General features: G+C 33.7%; 2 protein-coding genes across 6 annotated transcripts; one reads left to right on the forward strand and one right to left on the reverse strand.

Moving 5' to 3' along the window:
- Window positions 1-7,036: 7,036 nt before the first annotated feature.
- Window positions 7,037-8,039, reverse strand: LOC107925373 (protein DMP3). The gene has a single exon (XM_016856034.2). It carries the CDS (start codon window positions 7,842-7,844, stop codon window positions 7,176-7,178), a length of 669 nt encoding a protein of 222 aa, XP_016711523.2. The 5' UTR covers window positions 7,845-8,039; the 3' UTR covers window positions 7,037-7,175.
- A 2,955-nt stretch (window positions 8,040-10,994) lies between these two features.
- Window positions 10,995-18,562, forward strand: LOC107925444 (uncharacterized). Of its 5 annotated transcripts, XM_016856129.2 has the most exons (14): window positions 10,995-11,251; window positions 11,506-12,144; window positions 12,324-12,401; window positions 12,786-13,029; window positions 13,559-13,870; window positions 14,656-14,886; window positions 15,207-15,416; window positions 15,771-16,177; window positions 16,260-16,463; window positions 16,573-16,665; window positions 16,752-16,859; window positions 16,967-17,320; window positions 18,103-18,185; window positions 18,275-18,562. In XM_016856129.2, the coding sequence occupies exons 2-13, from the start codon at window positions 11,605-11,607 to the stop codon at window positions 18,142-18,144; spliced, it is 2,823 nt and encodes a 940-aa protein (XP_016711618.2). In that variant the 5' UTR covers window positions 10,995-11,251; window positions 11,506-11,604; the 3' UTR covers window positions 18,145-18,185; window positions 18,275-18,562. The 5 variants fall into 5 exon arrangements, with proteins under 5 accessions (XP_016711618.2, XP_016711617.2, XP_016711619.2 ...); XM_016856128.2 differs by having other exon boundaries at window positions 18,103-18,562; XM_016856130.2 differs by having other exon boundaries at window positions 15,234-15,416; window positions 18,103-18,562.
- The last annotated feature ends 327 nt before the right edge of the window (window positions 18,563-18,889 follow it).

Consider the following 18,889-nt stretch of genomic DNA (forward strand, 5'->3'; position numbering starts at 1 on the left):
ACGACCCTGGTTTGACTCTAACTCATATTTCACACTTAGCACGTAAGCCTGAACCACAAAGGTCTGTAAATGATCGGCCACTTCTCGTTTTTGAGCCACGGTTTCGCCTATGACTTAATCTCTATCCCTGATCTGGTTTTGAGATCGATGAAACTGTTTTTCCCATCGCTCATTATTTGCTTCCAATAGTTCTACATGGAGTTTACTGTTTTGCAGCGCTGTTTCGAGCTTTTTTACCTTTCCTTTCAGTTCTTCAATTTTACTTTGGCTCGCCCTCAACTCCGTCGTTGAATTGTGACTACAATACTGATGAAACACCATTTCTAAATCTGTTACTCTAACTCTTAACTTCTCATTTTTTATTTTGGCTCTCCAACAATTCCCTTTTAAAAGTGTCCTCTCATACTTGAGTGTCACGAAACTTTTTCTCCCACTGAGTCGCTCTAGCCCTTTCCACTTGGATCTCTTATCGCCACTGCTCCGACGTCTTTCCCGATCCGGCAGTTCTCATCGATATACGCAGCTTCTTGTAATCAATTTTTAAACTGTCCAAGTCTTCTTCGGCCTTCCTTTTTCCTTTTCTCAACTTCTCAGCCTCGAGTTTTTGAACATCGACATCTAACATCAAATGCATATTTTCCTCCTCCAATTGTTCTATCTTCTTTCCTAACTCCGAATTTCTCTCTTTGAAGTCTTGTTTTATAATTTCTAGCTCGGAGGATATTACTTTCAAGTATTCTTCCATCGATCGAACTCCCTCTAAACTTGGCTAAGGGATATTATCATTGATTCTTTTACTCAACCACCCATTGTATTCAGGAGTTGCCATTGAACCTACAACCAATCTCTTCATCCACTGTGTTTATTTTCAAGCATCAAAAATCTCTTGAACTTTCTTCTTATAATTGTCTCCTTATACGAGAACTCATACTGAGCTAACCCATGTGTCATCGGTATAAACTGCCTTAATCTGTATTTCTTAAAACGAGCAAAGGGGTATATTCAACGGCTCCCTAAATTCCAGGCAAAGGTACCCAGTCAAAACTCCCACATCGATAAAAGATCTCGTTGGGAACCATTCAAGGGGCTCTCCACTCAATATTTTCCTATTGGAGATTTTGAAGAATCGCCATCCATCTTTCCTCTGGTATGTCGTCCCTTATTGGCGTAGTTACTATTTCCTTTAATGGGGAATAATCTTCAGAGAAGACTCGGTAGACAACTTTTTCGACCTTCCAAAAATGACCATGGAACCAAACCAATAATAATTGCACGCATCCAATGAATCTACCTTTATCCGCTCTCCGACATGTACTTAAAGATCTGAACGTCTCGGCTAAAATTGTTGGTACCGGTGTGACCCATTTGTCAAGTCGATCAAATAAGTCAGTAATTGTTTCATCTATATGCCTTAAAACTTTATAAACGATTACCAAACCATAAATACTCAAGGCGAAGACGTCAACTTTCTTCTTTATATTTGGATGTACTACGATCAGGTCCCTCAAACTCACCCAATGAATGCATTTACCATCACATTTTTGCTGAATTCGGGTTGTAACCCACTGTTCACTCATCCCGGTGATACTCATTAATTTCTTTACAAAAGTTAAGACATTAGCGGCCCTAAAATAAGTTTTGTTGACTTAAACCTTTGGACAACAAAGCAGAGTTGTAAACTCCTCTACAGTAGGCATTAAGTCCACCTTCTCAAAAGTGAAACAACTATATGAGGGGTTCCAAAAATGAGCCATAGTCCGAAACAAGTGCTTGTCCACCTTGATGTCGAGCAGGTAGGGTAAGTCGCCACAATTATGATAGAACAGCTGCTTAGTCTCATCATCTCAACGGGCCCATATATCCTTCAATTCTTGGAACTTATTTTGTGTCACACTAATACGGGTGAAGTCCTACAACTTCGACGTTTATCCCTTAACTAGGCTATCCCCTTTGTCAAGTTGCATCTTCTCTGACCATATACGGACAATCGCATTATCCTCCACTTTATCAAGAATTTCGTTCTCCATGACAAGTTTTCTAATTTAGTAACTGAACAGGAATCGACACCTCTTAAATATGAAATGACATGCAATCATAGCCAAAATAAAACACAACCTAGCCAGTATCGAATAATAAAATTCAAAGCAAATAGAAAATAGTCAAACACCTATCTGGATAAACCACTAGGGTTCAGCGTAGCTCTATCTAGGGTGGGCTCTTAGGGTTCTCTATATGTGGCTTAGTTTTAAAGAAATGGTACCTAAACTAGCAGATTCCTCAATCCTCGCGCATTATAGGCTCAAGTGGATCGAGTTCAGTTCAGGGGAATACATTTCCCTATGGCCATGCGGAGGTGAAAACCTCACGAAGACATAGGTACGGATGTATCCCGGAAGCAGTTCACTAGCCCATGCGGAGGTGAAAACCTCACGAATGCATAGTTTCTCACTCCACTTAAAAGGTATGACCAAAACGGTAATGCAATATGATGCAAGAATATCCTATGAGACTCAAATCGCAACAAACATATGACATGATACAAACAAATGCGACAAAAGAACCGTGATTTTTCAAATCAAATTTTTAATTTTCGACAAAAAGACAGAAAATAATCAATTTTACGGCTTAACTCTCTTATTGGTCCCTAGTGGAGTCGCCAAATTGTCGAAACCTTTTTTATTTTTGAAAAACAAGAGTCGACTTTAAAACAAAAATGGAGTCGTCACCAATCCTTTTTGTTTAGGTGTGATCGGATCACCTTATGAAACATGTTATTTTATTAAAATATTAATTTTGGCCTACGATATAAAAAACGGGTTCGGGAATCGATTACGTACGAGGAAGGATTAGCACCCTCGTCACACCCAAAGTTGGTACCAGATTGATTAACTAATGTCCTAATGTCGAAAATTTGAAAAGTTTTAAAATACAATCCCTTTTAAAAAATGTTTGAATAACTCGAGTTGGAATTTAAGACTCACTCGTTCCGAATGAATAAAATACTACATCCAGTACGTTAGGATACAACATTTTAAGCCCTCAAAATCTGAGATCATCTCATGATTTTTAAAGCATGAAATTAAAAGGATATTTAGTTATTTGGTCAAATGAAAAACCGAAACTCAACACGTTAGGGCACGATTTCTCGAATTTCCAAACACGGAATATTGCATTTATTTGAAAAATCCTTTTCTATGAGTTTGGGTAAAAAAAAGATAAAATCAATGTAAATTTAAAATAGAAAATTGGTTAAAACGCGAAAATGATTGTACTTGGCGAATAATGATAATGCAAATACAATAATAATAACGAATAACATAAACTTGTAGGTATATAAAGACATAAATAAATAAATGAATAGGTACATAATAGGATAATATATAATAAGATAATAACAATGAGGACAAAAATAAAATAAAAATGAAATAAGTAAAATAATGAATGAAATAACAAAGAAAATTCTAGTGAGAATTTCATTTAAATTGAAAGTGAACAAATAAACGCATAAATTAGCGAAATATTAAGTGAAATGGTTTTTAAAAAATAATAATAATTATAATAAAAATAATGATAATAAAAATAAAAGTAATAATAATACTAATAATACTATAACAATAATGATGGTAGTAATAAAATAATAGTAGTGGTAATAATACTACTAATAGTAATAACAATACTAATAAAAATAATATTAATAGTAATAACAGAAATTATAATACTAAAAATAAATAATAATAATAATAAATATAAAACTCAAATTAATTAATTTAACAATAAAATAACCAAAATAATTGAAAAGGGACTAAATTGAATTGAAAATAGAAATTTTGGGGCCAAACCGAAAATAAAAGAGAGGGGAAGGACCGAATTAAAACACGCGCAAAACAGGGAGGGACCAATAAAGAAAATAACCCTTCGCCCAAAACGCGTCGTTGTCAGGGGGACCAATTTGCAACGCAATAGAACCGTGGGGCGAATTTAGAAATAAAAATAACTTTAATTGTAAAATCATAAAAAAGCGGAGGGACTAAACTGGAAATTAGACCATTACTAAAAAAACACGCGGATCTCAAGCTGGAGCAGGTCGAGTCGCGAGTCAGAGGCTCAAAACGACGTCGTTTTGCCCTCTGAACTTAAAAATCAAAACGACGCCTTTTTATTTGGGTATTTAAATCAGTTTTTTCAAAAAAAAATCATTTTAAACCCTTTCATTAAAAAAAACAAAAAACCCTAAAAAAAGAAAAAAAATCTTCCCATCTTCCCTTTCAAAAATCTGGCTAGGGTCCAGTGAGCTCCCATCACATCAGCCGTCGTCGTCTGCTGTGCAACAGCAGGAATTCAAAAAGTTAGTTTTTTATTTATTTTAAAACAGATATTTTTTCGTCTTTTACTTTTATCCTTTTTGATAAATATATAGATATAAGTAGAAATGAAAAGAAAAAAAATAGACTTCGAAAAAGCTAAAAAAAACACGAAATGCAAATCACCTCTTTCCTTCTGATCTTTTTTTCTATATTAGAAAACTATTCTTTTCCTTTGTATTGATTTTGGTGTGTTTGTATCTGTCAAAACCATTCATTTTTACACCGTTGAGAATGGCTTTATATAGCCTAAATTACAACTATTTGCTACGTGCTTGTAGGTGTAGAGCGAAGATCAGGGAGGCATGGTGTGGACGTAGCGCGGTGGAGCAGCACACGATGCGGAAGGGCGCGGGACGTGCGACGCTTGGAGGCTGACTTGCGGCGCAAAGGGAATTTGGGGTTAGGGTTTGTTTGGGGTTTGGATAGTTGGGCTAGGTTTTGGTTGGGTTTGATTAGTGAATTTAGGGTTTGGGTAGTAATTTGGGCCTGAGCAATTGGGCTGAATTTTTTGTAATTTTTATATTATTTTGGGCTTTTACTTATTAAGGCCCAGTCAAATTTGAGTATTTACATGTATCATTATATTATTTTATATAATTTTTATAATTTATATTTATAAAATAATTTTTATTTAAATATTTTAATTAATCTACTAATTTCGTTATAAATTTATTTATTGTTTTAAAATATAAATTTAAACTTTTAAATAAAAGAATTTAAAATAAATTAACTACTTGAAAAATCACACACTATTAATTTATAATATTATTTAAAGAAGGCATAATTGAATTTAAAAAGGTTAAAAGTTAATAAATAAAATAAATAGAAAGAAGGTTAAAACAATATTTTCAACAGTGTCATTGGACCTCTTATTCATCTTTATGAATGTGGTTTATTTTCAGTGTGATGCTTTTAATTTTTTTTTGTATTATGTTATAATATTTAATTTTATTGTCACCACTATGTTTACACTAATTGTGGATAGACTCATGGCACATTCAAAGTGCCCTAATTAGAAATCAAGGGTCAGTGTGAAAATAATCCCACTGAAACATGCATCCAAACAAAAAGGAGTGTGTTTGAAATTGAAGTAAAAAATTTTGTGCGTTAAGTTGTACCTTACTGAGGGCGCAGAGAATCCAAAGGCTTTCTTTTTCTTTACGGGTAAATTTATAATTAATCACTCAACTGTCATAAGTTTTCATTTTGGTCACTATAAAATAAAAAATTGTAAATTGGGCACTGTCATTGACAATTGTTTTTATTTTTGTCACCACCGTTAATTAAATGGTTTCTAAACTCATTTTAGTCACCCAACTTTAATAAGTTTTCATTTTACTCACCCAACTTTAATAAGTTTTCATTTTACTCACTCATTTTAGCTTATAAAATTTTTATTTTATTTTTCTATTTGTTAGAATTAATTTTAATTTATTTCCAGTAAAGGGTTTTATAAGAATATCTTGGATTATTAAAGGGAAAATCATTTAATATTTTTAATTTACTTAATTTTTTTTGAAATAATTTTAGTTTTTTAGTAAAGTGGAAAAAAGAGATTTTACAAGGAATTATCGTATTTTTTTAGGGAAAAACTAATTTATCTTTTTAATTTCTTTTATTTTTTAAAAATTAATTTTAGTTTTTCCAGTAAAAAGGAAAAGTTCAGACTCCATAGAAAATTCATTGGGTTTTTATAGGAAAAACCATTTTATGTTTTTCATTTTCTTTATTTTATTATTTTTTTAGAATTGTTTTTTAACTTTTTCAACTTTTAAGGGAAGCCTAAGTTTAGTTTTTTCAACTTTAGGAGAACCTAGGTTTTTATAAAAAATTGAGTTACAAAATTATTTTTAAATTTTTTAATTTTAGGGAAAACTATAGAAAAACTTAAGTTTTTATAAAGAATTGAGTTACAAATAAAAAAATTTTAAATTTCGTCTCTATAGTTGAATAACTCAATTTTCTATAAAATCTTAAAAAAAATTAATTTTTTTAAATAGATAAAATAAGTAATTAAAATGAAAACTTATTAAATTTGAGACTAAAATGAGTGTAAAATATGACAATGATCAAAATAAAAAAACTTATTAAATTTTGGAAAGGACCTCATTCTTTAGAGGACTCCTTTAATCTCATCCATCTCAAAGACTCTCGACCCCGAACAAATAATTTTTCAGGAAAGTACTATAAAATAATGAAGAAAAGGATAGTTTAACCTGAGATGGGATAGGGATAGCCGAACGAGAGAGGGATTTCAATTTTCCAAAATTGATGAATGATGAAAAAGAAGATGGTTTAGTTTAGGGATTTTCCTGATTTGCGGGTGAAGGGTGACGGTAGGGCAAACATTTGGAGGATTGGGGGATGGGAAAAGTAAAAAGTTTTTTAGGGTAAGTAGGAGGGGTAAAAATATAAAATACTTAAATTAAATAATAATATAGTTCGGTATTTGGTTGAATTATTTGAGTTATTTAAATTTAAAAATTTTACTTGATTTGAACTCAAAATTAAAAAAAATTAAATTAATTTAATTAACTCGATTCGAATAATTTAAAATTTAATTTTGTTGGAAATAAATTAGAAAAGACGACGAGCAGACAAATTAAGAAAAAAAAAACCGTAAAGGCAGACATTAAAAGAAAAACATAAAGGCAGACATTAAACAAACAAGAAGGTCAACATTATTCCATTCACCAAATAATCAATGCTCAAATTTCAGTGTCACAGACTGTAATTGATTAAGAAAATAAATAAACAAATAAATAAATAAACATGGAGACAGAAGAAGGGAAAGATTGAAGAGAAGAGCAACTATTTGCCAGCCGTGACCGGGTAGCCAATTCCATGCCTTCTTGTCGGAAAAACCACAAATAATAAGCTGCAAATGAGCCCAAATCCAACCGGTGCAATGTTCAAAACCTCCTCAGTTTCATGTTTAGGTGTCGGATAGAAACAGTTCAACACATTCTTGTCTCTCAAAGCCACAACACCAAACACAAGCACAGACAAAACAGCGTGAACCCCATCCATAAACTTGATCCTATACTTGCTCAAATCCGGTAAGTCAGACTCTTTAGAATCGGGGTAGTCAAACAGGAACATCCCTTTGAATGTGGCGAAACCGTAGTATACTTGACCGTCGGATGACTTGACGCTGTCGGTGAAGGAAGCGAGGAAACATGAAAGAGCGAGGAGGAGGAGGAGGATGAGCGTCATGGAGCGGGTGGCGGCATCACACGAACCGTTGTTGGTGAAAGTTGGCACTAAGAGTTGGAAAGCTAGGAGGGTACCTGTAGGAAGAAGGTTGGCTAAGTTTGCGGTGCTTGCTAAGGTCTGTGAGATCGCCCGCTGAGATAAAGTCGGCGGCCTTGGTTGGGGTTTTGGTCTTTCACCCTCGGTGGCGCTGCTTATTGTTGGTGGTTCTGATTGAGATGTTTGCTTGGAAATCACAGCTCTCGGCCTCAAAGACGCTTCCGACATCGCCGGAAATCAATAAATTCACTAGATTTTCGATATAAAATGGTCGCGGCTGCGGTTGTTACGACGGGATACTGCGCAAAGTATTTGTTAAGCTAAAGGTTGTTGTTGCTTAAAAGTTGAAGAAAGCCTTGGGGTTGTTTGGTTGAATGTTTTTTTTGCTCAGAAATGGCTGTTTCCACGGAATTTCCTGTTTGTTGTTTAACTGCCTATATATAGACATTTATGAGTTATGACGAAACTTGATGTCAAAGTTGGCTTAATTCATAAAAATAAAAGTTGGTATACTTAAATTTAAGGTTAAAATGTACTCTAGGTCCTGTACTTTTCTCATATTTAGAATTTAATCCCTTACTTTTATATTAAGGAATTTTCATATTTAAAAATGTAAATTCTTTTTTTAATACAATTAAAGTTCTTCTATTAAGTTTAGGTTCACTACAATATTATTTCTTTAGTTACATTAATAAAATTAACAAAATTGACAATTAAACTTAAATTTTAAAAACTGAATCTTAAAAAAATAAGATTAAATTCTGAAATTAAAAAAAGTGCATGTATTTATAACAAATATTAACCATAAATCAATTTCATCAAATTAATTGCTTGATGTCAGATGATAAAGAAGCTTATGCCTTATGGTACACGTCTATGCTTCAGGATAAGTTCTTTTAATTAGGTACGCTTTGTTTAGTTAATAGTTTTTGTTTAATTTAAAAATAGAAAGTTAATTTGATTTTTTTTTTAAATTGAAGTCAAACTATTTGATAGTGTAAATATTAACCAAGACATCATCTTTAGGAGAGATGAGATCAGTTGGATTCGATTCGATTTTTTGAATCATTTATCCTAATTTAATTCAGTTTAATTTTTTTTATATTTTTATATTTTTGATTTATTTTGAAAGAGTTAACTTTGTTTTATTATTTTGGATATTATTTAATAAATTTTAAAAATATTTAAAATAATAATAATTTTGAAGTAAATGAAAAATAATCAATAGCATTTAGGGTGAACTACATTGATAGTCGTCAAATTATTAATTAATTTTTCTTTTAATCATCTAATTATGAAAATTTATAAAATAATCACCAATTATTTGACTTTTTCTTCTTCTTTTTTTGTTACTTGATTAACAAGAAGATATCGTGATAACTTTTAAAGTTGGCACAATAACAACCCTAGCCCTCAACATTTATATATTATATCAAATTAATATTTATTTAAAAATTTTAATCATTAACATTTACACATTGTATAATTTACTCTTTTTTTGTAGTTTTGCTCTCTTTTTTTTGTGACCATTACACTTAACAAACTTAAAAAAAATAAATTTATCTGCTAAATTTGATCGAGAATACACCAAAAATTGAAACATCTAAAAACTCAATATTATAATTTTCACATTTTCTTGTTCTTTTCTCTTGATACTTTGATTCTCCGTCATTAGGTTGAAAATTAACGATTGAGATGACTTATTCCTTGTCAGCTCACTCCTCATCGGTTTCATAAGATTTGCAATCGATGCTATTTCAGTCAAGTTTAATTTAGTATTGTTGTTATTATTGTTTCAGGTGAACACAAAGAATCTCGACGCTTGTCCCTTTGCAATATTGTCGCTGCGTTTGACTTCATGAAAAAATGAAGAATAACAACAAGAAACAAAGTCAGATAAATTTTGAAAAATGCCCAATTCAATTTATTGAAAATAAACAAATTACCCACATCATTAATTCAACTAAATTTTAAGTCCAAACGTCTTTATTTTTAGGGATAAATATCAAAATTATGCATAAACTTTGATTTAATGTACAATTTGATACATGAATTTTAATTCGATGAAGTTATACACAAGTAACTTTGATTGCGGTTCACATATGTAAATGTACTTAATTTTGATTCAATCATATATATTTAAAAAAATAAATACATCAATTTATTTTGATATTAGATAAATATAATTATATGCGTATACAATATATAAACATAAATGATGCTATATCAATAATCATATTAATAATCTGTGAGAATTTAATTAAATCAAAATTTCATATATAAAATTACACATTAAACCAAAATTCATGTATAAATTTAAAAAGATTTGTTTTGCTTCACCAATGGAGGCTCAAACTAATAGAAGATGAGTTAATTATATATCATTGAAAGATATTAAGTTTTCAACCATTTGAAGTATTAAGAAAGCAATATATTTGGAGATTATCTAGTTTAATAAGTAAGAGTTTTTTTTTATTCCTAATTTATATATAGTGTATTGAAAATGTTTTTTTTTTAAATGTAAAAAGGATAACATAAGGTAATGTGTAAATGTTGGGGGGCAAATTTGTTATTATGTCGATTTTAAAAGCTGTTGCGCTGTTTTTGATTAGTCATTTAATGCCCGGTGATCAAAAAAGAAAAGGTTGAATAGTTGGATGGCCAAAAAAGAAACTCACTAATAGTTAGAGTGACTATCAGTGTAGTTTAACCAAATTTTATTACATTCTTTGAAGGGTGAACTACACACAATATCATTGAGCAATTAATAGGTTTACGTTTTGGTCATTCAACTTCAAAATATTACAAAATGATCATTGAACTATTTGAAAGTTTTTATTTAAGTTACTAGGTTGTTAAAATCGCTAATGTAAAGCCTTCTCTATTTGTACCACTTGCATCAATCAAAAGCTTTTATTCCCTTTCTCTTCTACAATTCATTTATTTATGAAACAACTTTGAACATCACAAATTTACGAACCAATATTTAAATAACTTCTTTCTTCTCTTTGACATAATCATTAGATTGACTTGGGTCTAAGATATGTTTTTCTACTCGTTGATGAGTATTAATCCACTGTATTGCTTGTCAAATAGTCATTTGGAGTTCGCTAGTCGAATTAAAAAAAAAACAACCTAGTGACTTAAATAAAAACATTCAAATAGTTCAATAACTTAAATAAAAAATTTCGTACAATTCAGTGACCATTTTGTAACTTTTTAAAGTTAAGTGACCAAAACATAAACTTAGTAATAATTGAATGAAATTATGTGTAATTTACCATTCCTTTTAAAAGAAAAGTATTGTTTTCCTGCTTTACCCTTTCTCCAACGTGTAGGGTATTAATTCATTTTGTCAGTGAAAAGACAAATCACGTCGGGAAACTGAAACAATCAATCATGACCGTCAGATATATGTCCCATTTCTATTTATATTCTTTTATCTCCTGATCGGCATGGAAATCTACTTGAAACCGTCGTCTTTCTTTTACATTTAGCGGCGCCGCGATTCCATGATCGTCACCATTATCAGCTGAATTCTACTATCGTCTTTCTCTTCAAGACTGAGCGTTTCCCTCTAAAACTTTAGCCCTAACATTCCCTCTTCGGTTTCACTCGCATTTCATGGGATTAAGGTAACTCTTTCTCGCTCTCACTCTCTTCCAATTCAATGTAAAAGTTCATCGAATGAATTATTCAGTTTATTGAAAGTTGAAGCTCTTAAGATAACCAATTAGCAAGAAATTGCTGCTTTCTACGGGTTCCTTTTTTTCCAGGTTTTAATAGTTTATAATAATTTATTTCCTTGGATTAAAATTTACTTCTTTTTTGGTTAATGCTTTTTGATATTTTTCTGTTATCTTACTGAATTTGTTGCTATTTTTTTTAGTGTACAACAATGAGCTAGATTTAAAGCAATCTCTGTTCTGTAACAATCTTTGAAGTGAAAAGAGTTAAGTGTTTGAAGCTCGTAAGTAGTTGAAAGAGAATGAGAACGAAGCGAAAACGAGCATGCAGAAAACCTCCTGCACGAAAATCAGCTGCATTGGCCGAAAATGTAGAAGCAGTGAAGCAAGGTGAAAAGGCAGTGAACCAAAGTGAAAAGGCTGTGAACCAAAATGAAAGAATAGTGAACCAAAGTGAGGAAGCGTTTTTAAGTTTTATTAACCAAAATAGGAAAGGGGATTCTGTTTCTGCAGACTCAAATGATCTGGAAGTAGTTGACTTAGACTCTGATGAGGCCAAGAGTAATTCATCTTTATCATCCTCTTCAAGTGACAGTGATGAGTCATTTAGTGCTGAAGAAAGTAGCTCCGATGACTCATCATCGGTGGATAGGAGATCAAGGAAACCGACTAAAAGGCATGGTAATGGAAAGCAGGAAGCAAGTAAATTACCAAATAAAGGGAGGAAAGATGATGTTAACTCGTCCAGGGTTTTGCGCTCTTTCGGTAAAAAGCATGATGAATATAAGATGTCTGAGCAGGATGCTTGTTACAATACGAAAGAACTGAAAGCCGCATTGGAGGTATGATGAGAGTCGTTATTAATACTAATTTTTAGGCTTGATTAACACTTTGAATGCTCGGGAAGGAAAAGAAAGGTGCTTTCAATTTGCTAATGGAACAATTCTTGGTTTAGCGTTTCCAATATTTTTGAAATATTTAATGCATTTTCTACTTATTGCCTTTTTCCTCAACTTATTAGGTGATTAAGAAAATTATGAAGATGGATGAGGCTCAACCGTTCAGTGTTCCTGTAGATCCTGTTGCGTTGGGTAAATCTGTAAGGATATATTGCTATGCGATTTATGAATGCATTGCCAAATTATCTTCAATAGCAGCGTGCTGTGGGTTGAATCTATTCTAGCAATCTTAGTGGGGCTAGGGTCAACCTTTTGATATAACCTAATGTGATGGCCTGCCTACTTGCCCCCTTATATTTATCTTTTCCCTAAGTTGTCATTATAATGATATTGAAATTATAGGTTTCACGTTATTCAGTTGAGTTGTGTTGCCTGAAAAGCATAAAATAAAAGATTCAGTTACACAGTTATCATTTATTATGCACAGTGCACCTTTTGAATACTTCTCCAGCCCTATCAATTGCTAACTTTCTCTCTCCTCTCTTCTCCCTTCTCCCCTTTGGGTTGTGGTTTACCGGAAACAGGATTACTTTAATGTAATCGACACACCAATGGATTTTGGTACTATATGTAGTAATTTAGAAAATAGCGCAAAGTACATGAACACAAAAGATGTGTTTAATGATGTACAATACATTTGGGAGAACTGCTACAAGTGCAACCAGAAGGGAGAGTATATAGTATATCTAATGAAACGAGTGAAGAAAAAGTTCATGAAGTACTGGATAGCTGCTGGCTTGAGCATTGGACAACCAGGGAAGAGTAATGGTACGTGTTCAGAATTATTACTTATTTCTTACATTCAGGTGGCATCTCCAAAATTTATTAAAGCTTTTATGCTAGAGATGCAAAAAGTAGTGGACAAAAATTAGATGCTTTGTGAAATGAGATTTTGTGTTATATCAACTACTTAACCATTTTTTGAATTTTCACCTTGAAGAATTAACCAGTGATACATATAGATAGTCGGTTATGGGGTTTACTGATATCTAAAATGTTTCAATTTTATTTTTAATGGGAACTCAATTTCAGTAGATACCATTCAGCGTACATTACATTAGGACATTAAACTTTTCTTAGGTATGAAATGATAACATCTATCTGGTAAACCTAATTGAAGGTACTTCTGTAATTAGTAGGATACCGTTGAGAAATGGAAGTTTATAGTATATGTGCAATGATGATGCATCTAATGCTAATATCGTTTGTATTGGATTCTCAAATTTCAATCATGAATACTTTGTGAGTCTTTTTGTTTTGGTGTTTAAATATTTATCTTTTAGTTTTATTCCTTCAGTGGGAACTTCGTTCGAGCCATCTACAACAGACTATGCTACAAGGCATAGGGGACATGAGCCTTTCTATCCAGTGGGCAGTGCAGATGGTGCCAGTCAGTTGCAGCAGGGTCAATTGGGTTTTAATCAGCACCATCTGTACTTCCCTTCATCATGCTATAGCCAACCTCATCAATTACCGCAACCTCCACCAAGCACTACATGGCCACAGTTTTCCCAGTTGTCCCCAGTGAATTATCACCAACATCATCAGTCACAGCATCCACTGCCAACCACCAACCAGCCACAATTCTCCCAATTACAATCTCACACGGGTAATGTATTCATCATTTCTGCCATTTTTTTCTTGGATGGGTGCTATGACTTCTTATAATCTCTCTTTCCTTTCTGCCTGCTCAAAACTCGTACTAACTTTATTTCAATTTCAAACCATTCCATCGATAAGGGATTGTGTTGTCATGCTTTGAATTTGTAGATATGGATAACATAATATTCAATGAAAACATATACATGCCTGAAGTCTTCCTATATATGTATATATCTTTTGATGTTATACATGTAAATCCTTGTATATTTTTAACAAGCATATTGATCTTGCATGAGTAACACACTAACTCAGAACAATAATCTTGAATGATTCTAAACTTTGTTGATCTTAATCTTATCTGCCACTAGCATGTGAAAACTACCCATTGGGCTTTTTTTGTTTCTCTCTCACACCAATAATGAATTTGTAGGGTTTTGCATTATTAGCCACCTTGAGACATAGCTCCTAAACACAAAAATATGCATCTTCATCAGAACAAAAAAGGATGCATCTATTGCTCCTGCAGTTTTGATGTGCAACAGCCAACAGTTGAGCCACAAGCGGCCATATCTTCTGCAGCAGCAGCAGAGCATCAGCAAATTAAATGCTGTTGCACTGCCTTTTAACTTGTAATCGGGGCATTACATTCTTAAATGATTCTTTATTTCCTTATTTGAGAATCCATTATTACGGCAGGTTCTGGGTTTGGAAGTGTGCATTTTTTCTGCATTACTCTGAGATTTAGTTTCTTCATTCTCTCTCTCTTTTTTTTTTTTTTTTAAATTGTTGTAGGATATTCGCATTTTCAGCCTCCTGGAGACATAGCCCCAAAACACAAAAAGCAGGCATCTAAGAAACACAAAAAGAACTCATCTACAGGTCCTGCAGCCTCCATTCTTAGTGGGCCACCAGGCCAGTCACAACAGCCTCATTTGAGTTACAAGCTGCCATATGGTCTGCAGCAGTACCAACGGAGCATCAACCAGCTACAATCCTCTCAATTGCAGGGTGCTGTAGATGGTGGTAAGTGAGTGAAGCTTTTCAGATTCACAATGATCCTTTACTGCCTTTAATCTTGTAATCAGTACATAATATTCCCAGTGATTCTTTTATGTTTATTTTTATAATCCATCATTACTGGTTATGAGTTCAGAAGCGAGCTTCTTTTCTGCACTACTCAGATTTAATTTCTTCATTCATTTGTCTCTATAGACGTTCTTTTTTCTCCAAAGGATCTGCATAGCATGTTGCAACATGTAAATAAAAAATATAAAAATTCCATTTTAGAGGAGTTTCAAGACTTTTTCTTCACACATCTTCAATTTTCTCTTTTTATTTACTAGGACACTCTCACTTTCTGCCTCAATCAGATTATACAAGGTCCCATGGGTATGTCCCCTATTATCCGGTGGATCCCATGGTTGTTCCTGGCCAATCACATCCCCAACGGTCCCGGTTGAGCGATGGGGAATCTAGTGAGTCACAGGAACGGCAACTGAAGGCAAGCCATTGCCAGCCTCAGTCATCACAGCTGCAACATAATGTAGATATTGGTACAGTCTATACACTGTTTCTTTTGTCAGTCTATGAACCATCTGCTTACCCTTGTGTTTATATAAATTGTATGGATGATTTTATCTTCTATTCTATTTGATAACTTAAACATCAGCACCAGCAGAAAAGCAGTAACACAGATAAATAAAAGCTAAACATGATTATCAGGAATAACTTTAGTTAGTTGTTAAATTGCATCAGCTAAGAGTTTTTTTTTTTTTTTCTTTGGGGATGTGAAAGTCTGTAGTTTTCCTTTATGTGAAAATGCATCGAAACTTTCAGTTTTGATGTAACTTCTTTATACTAGCTTCTGATTTTGGGTGGCATATCTGGTTTCCCCCCTTTCTTTGCAGAACATTCACACACGTCACTTACAGATTCTGCCTTGAGGGGTATCAGATGTGCACTTAGATATTCTGCCAGCCCTAAAACTAACAAATCTAACCAAGAAAATCAAGGTCCGTTGGGCTGCACCAAATCCCAGCTTGAGCAGAGCCCACAGAGACCCGAACAGTTACAGTTCACAAAGAAGAGGAAAGGAAGAGGTCCCACTCGCTGCCTCTTCTTAAATGATCTGGCAGATGGTGAGCGGATATTTGTCCGCATCAACAAGTTTGGACAGCCTGTTGGTCCAAATTCATCCAAACTAAGCAGCTTCCTGGGCACTGTGGCACGGAATGGACACAGGGCACCACTTAATTTTATAGACTGGAGGGCAATGCCAGATTCTTACAAAGATGATATGTGGGAATATGTTCAGGCATGATAAAACATTTATTCTGTCTTTTTATGTCATATTGCTTCCCCTTTTAGTGACATTTTATCTCTTCCATGTGCTATAGACAAAGTTTGACATTGATCCAAGTGGCAAGTCTTGGGTCATGCATTCAATTGCTACAAAATGGAGGGACTGGAAAGCAGATTTAAAGGCAACGTATTATGATTCTCTTAATACAGACGAAGAGCGCTTGAAAGTAAGTGACCCAAGGGTTGTTCCTGACCAATGGCCAAGCCTTATCTCATATTGGAACTCTGAAGACACAAAGGTACATACTGAGCACTGATTGTCATTTTAAGTTCCTCTATATTGATGCAAATTTTGCTGGTTGTTACATTACAATGTGGAAACATGTTGTCTATATCTGCCGTTTGTAGAAGCGTTGTGCAAGAAATAGGGCTAACCGTCAAAAACAGACGTGTGGACATTCATCAGGGACCAAGAGTTATGCAAGGATATGTGAGGAGGAGGTAATTTCTTTTTTTATTTTTTTCACTTGTTTCTTATTCTGCTTTGGCCATATTGAAAGAAGTCGATGCTTTTGTTATGGAAATAGCGAAACAAGAGGCCTGATGGGAAGGAGCCAACTAGAGCTGAGCTTTATATATTAACACATACTCGCAAGAATGGACAGCCTGTTGACGGTACCGCAGCAAAACTAATTGTATGTATAAGCAATTTATTTTTATGAGTTGCAGATTTATATGTAAATATTTGTGCATCTGGTCTTGATAAATTTTGCAAGTTAAACAGTTGGGTTTTTCTTTGCAGTCAACGATCCGCGAACAAGAAGCTAAGAAACAGAATACCTCACAATGTAGTGATGAATCAAATGACACCTTGTGTCAAGTTATGGGAGAAGAACAAGGCAAACATGTGGGACCTTATGGAATGGGTCCCAATCGTACTGGCATTTTTGGCCCAAGACCTGGCCGTGTTGTCCTTGCAAGGATGGCTTCCAAGGCCAAAAGATCTGCAAATGAAGAGGTGCGCAAGATGGCAGTGAAAATGGAAGCTATGGAGGAAAAATATGCCCTTATGGAAAAGAATATAGCTAGAATGACTTCAAACATGGAAAAGTTTCTCGAGAAGATTGGGGGATCTTCAAATATTTTGGGTTCTGAGGTAACCTTCTCTTATACCAGTACTTAATGGTAGTTTTTTTTTTTTCCTCGAAAACAAATAGTTAATTTTTGTCTTATGCTATACTATTTTGCTGCTTGCATAATTGCTGCATGATACTCTCAAATGTACCAAGTAGACAAATAAGCTACAACCTACTGAGGATTTTTTTTTATGGTTTCCTTTTTTCACCGCATTTGTCTTCTACATAGTTATTAGGGACAGACCTTTTATGGACATCTTAACTAATTAGCTTAGACTTGGAAATGCATCAAGCTGTAATAAAAACACAATGCTGTGATCAAGTGAGTTTGCAAAATGAGGAGGTTTTAAGCATATAGGCTAGTATAGGGTTCCCCTATGTATCATGAAAAGTACCTGTAGTTTAATTAGATGGTAAATTTTAAAAACCTAGGGACCCTATCTCAACTGTCAAAAACAAAAATGATTGCAGAATAGCCATATTACAGGAAGTAGCATGTCACGAGTTTGGTTGTATATGTGTTCAATATGATTAGCATAGTTTAGGAATTTGCAGAATATGACATTGAAGAAATGTTTTGTTTGACATCCTATTCCTTTGATCTTGCCTTCCATGGATGCAACCTGTCTTGCTTGCATTGATTTGTTAATGAGCTAAGGAAAACAAGATTTTCATCGTTAGTAACATATTGACCTTTCGGAGTCTGTGTACAGAAAGAGTTTGTCAGGCTAGCTATTCATCAGGTTAGGCTATTTATAAATCCTGTTCTGCCAATAACTTGATTTCTTTTTCCCTCTTCCAGCGTCATCATGAGGAGGAAGACCCAGAAGAGGATGATGCTTAATGTACTTCACCTACCTATTTAGTGTACGTGGCATTATGATGGTATGGTGTTTTTACGTTGAAATTCTAAAACATGAACCATTAAAGGAATGTAGTTATTAAGAGTTCTTTTTATGTCTGAATGAGAGTAGGAAGTTATCAAGCAAAATGGGGGAAATTGGAACAGCACCACCGTCGGATGAGTTAAACTGTTTATCTGGGGCCTTCCCTTTTCCCCTCCCTGGGTCTCGTTATTAGCGGACTTGCAATGTGAGCATGGAATATAGTTAGAGTTTATATTTTCAGTTAGGTAATTGCAATTAACTGGTTTCAGCTTTCAAGTTGACATGGTTTTGGAGCCCGGCTTCTGCATGTATGCTTTCTCCTATATAGACAAACACATTTTATTCGAACATGAAATTTCGTTTATATATAAATCATTACAATTGAGTAAAAGTAGTTACAAAGATCCCATTTCAACTAAAGCCCAAAGAAAACGGTATATACGCTTGATTGAAAGTTGAACCATATTGTGGGAAACGGTTGACTGTAGGAAATAACATCAGTAGAATGTTGGGCGTCAACCACCAAGAAAAAAACTCTTGAAATTGGTGCGTTGGATCAGCCATCAACGATCTTGTCATTCTCGGAAAACCTGAAAATATTTACTCTTTTAAACCGTACTCATTCAAAAACGAGTTCATTTGGACTTGAGAAATCATTTCACTATGAATTTAAGAAATTTGAGTAGTCACAAATTCGAGAAA

The sequence above is a fragment of the Gossypium hirsutum genome, chromosome A01 (genome assembly GCF_007990345.1).
Source record: "Gossypium hirsutum isolate 1008001.06 chromosome A01, Gossypium_hirsutum_v2.1, whole genome shotgun sequence".
Classification (NCBI taxonomy): Eukaryota; Viridiplantae; Streptophyta; class Magnoliopsida; order Malvales; family Malvaceae; genus Gossypium; species Gossypium hirsutum.

Excerpts from the sequence above, each read along its gene's own strand:
- LOC107925373 (XM_016856034.2), bottom strand. The coding sequence starts at position 7,844 with ATGTCGGAAGCGTCTTTGAGGCCGAGAGCTGTGATTTCCAAGCAAACA.
- LOC107925444 (XM_016856128.2), top strand. The coding sequence starts at position 11,605 with ATGAGAACGAAGCGAAAACGAGCATGCAGAAAACCTCCTGCACGAAAA. Across the intron at positions 13,030-13,558 it reads ACAACCAGGGAAGAGTAATG|TGGGAACTTCGTTCGAGCCA; the intron begins GTACGTGTTCAG and ends TTATTCCTTCAG. Across the intron at positions 16,464-16,572 it reads GGAACTCTGAAGACACAAAG|AAGCGTTGTGCAAGAAATAG; the intron begins GTACATACTGAG and ends TGCCGTTTGTAG.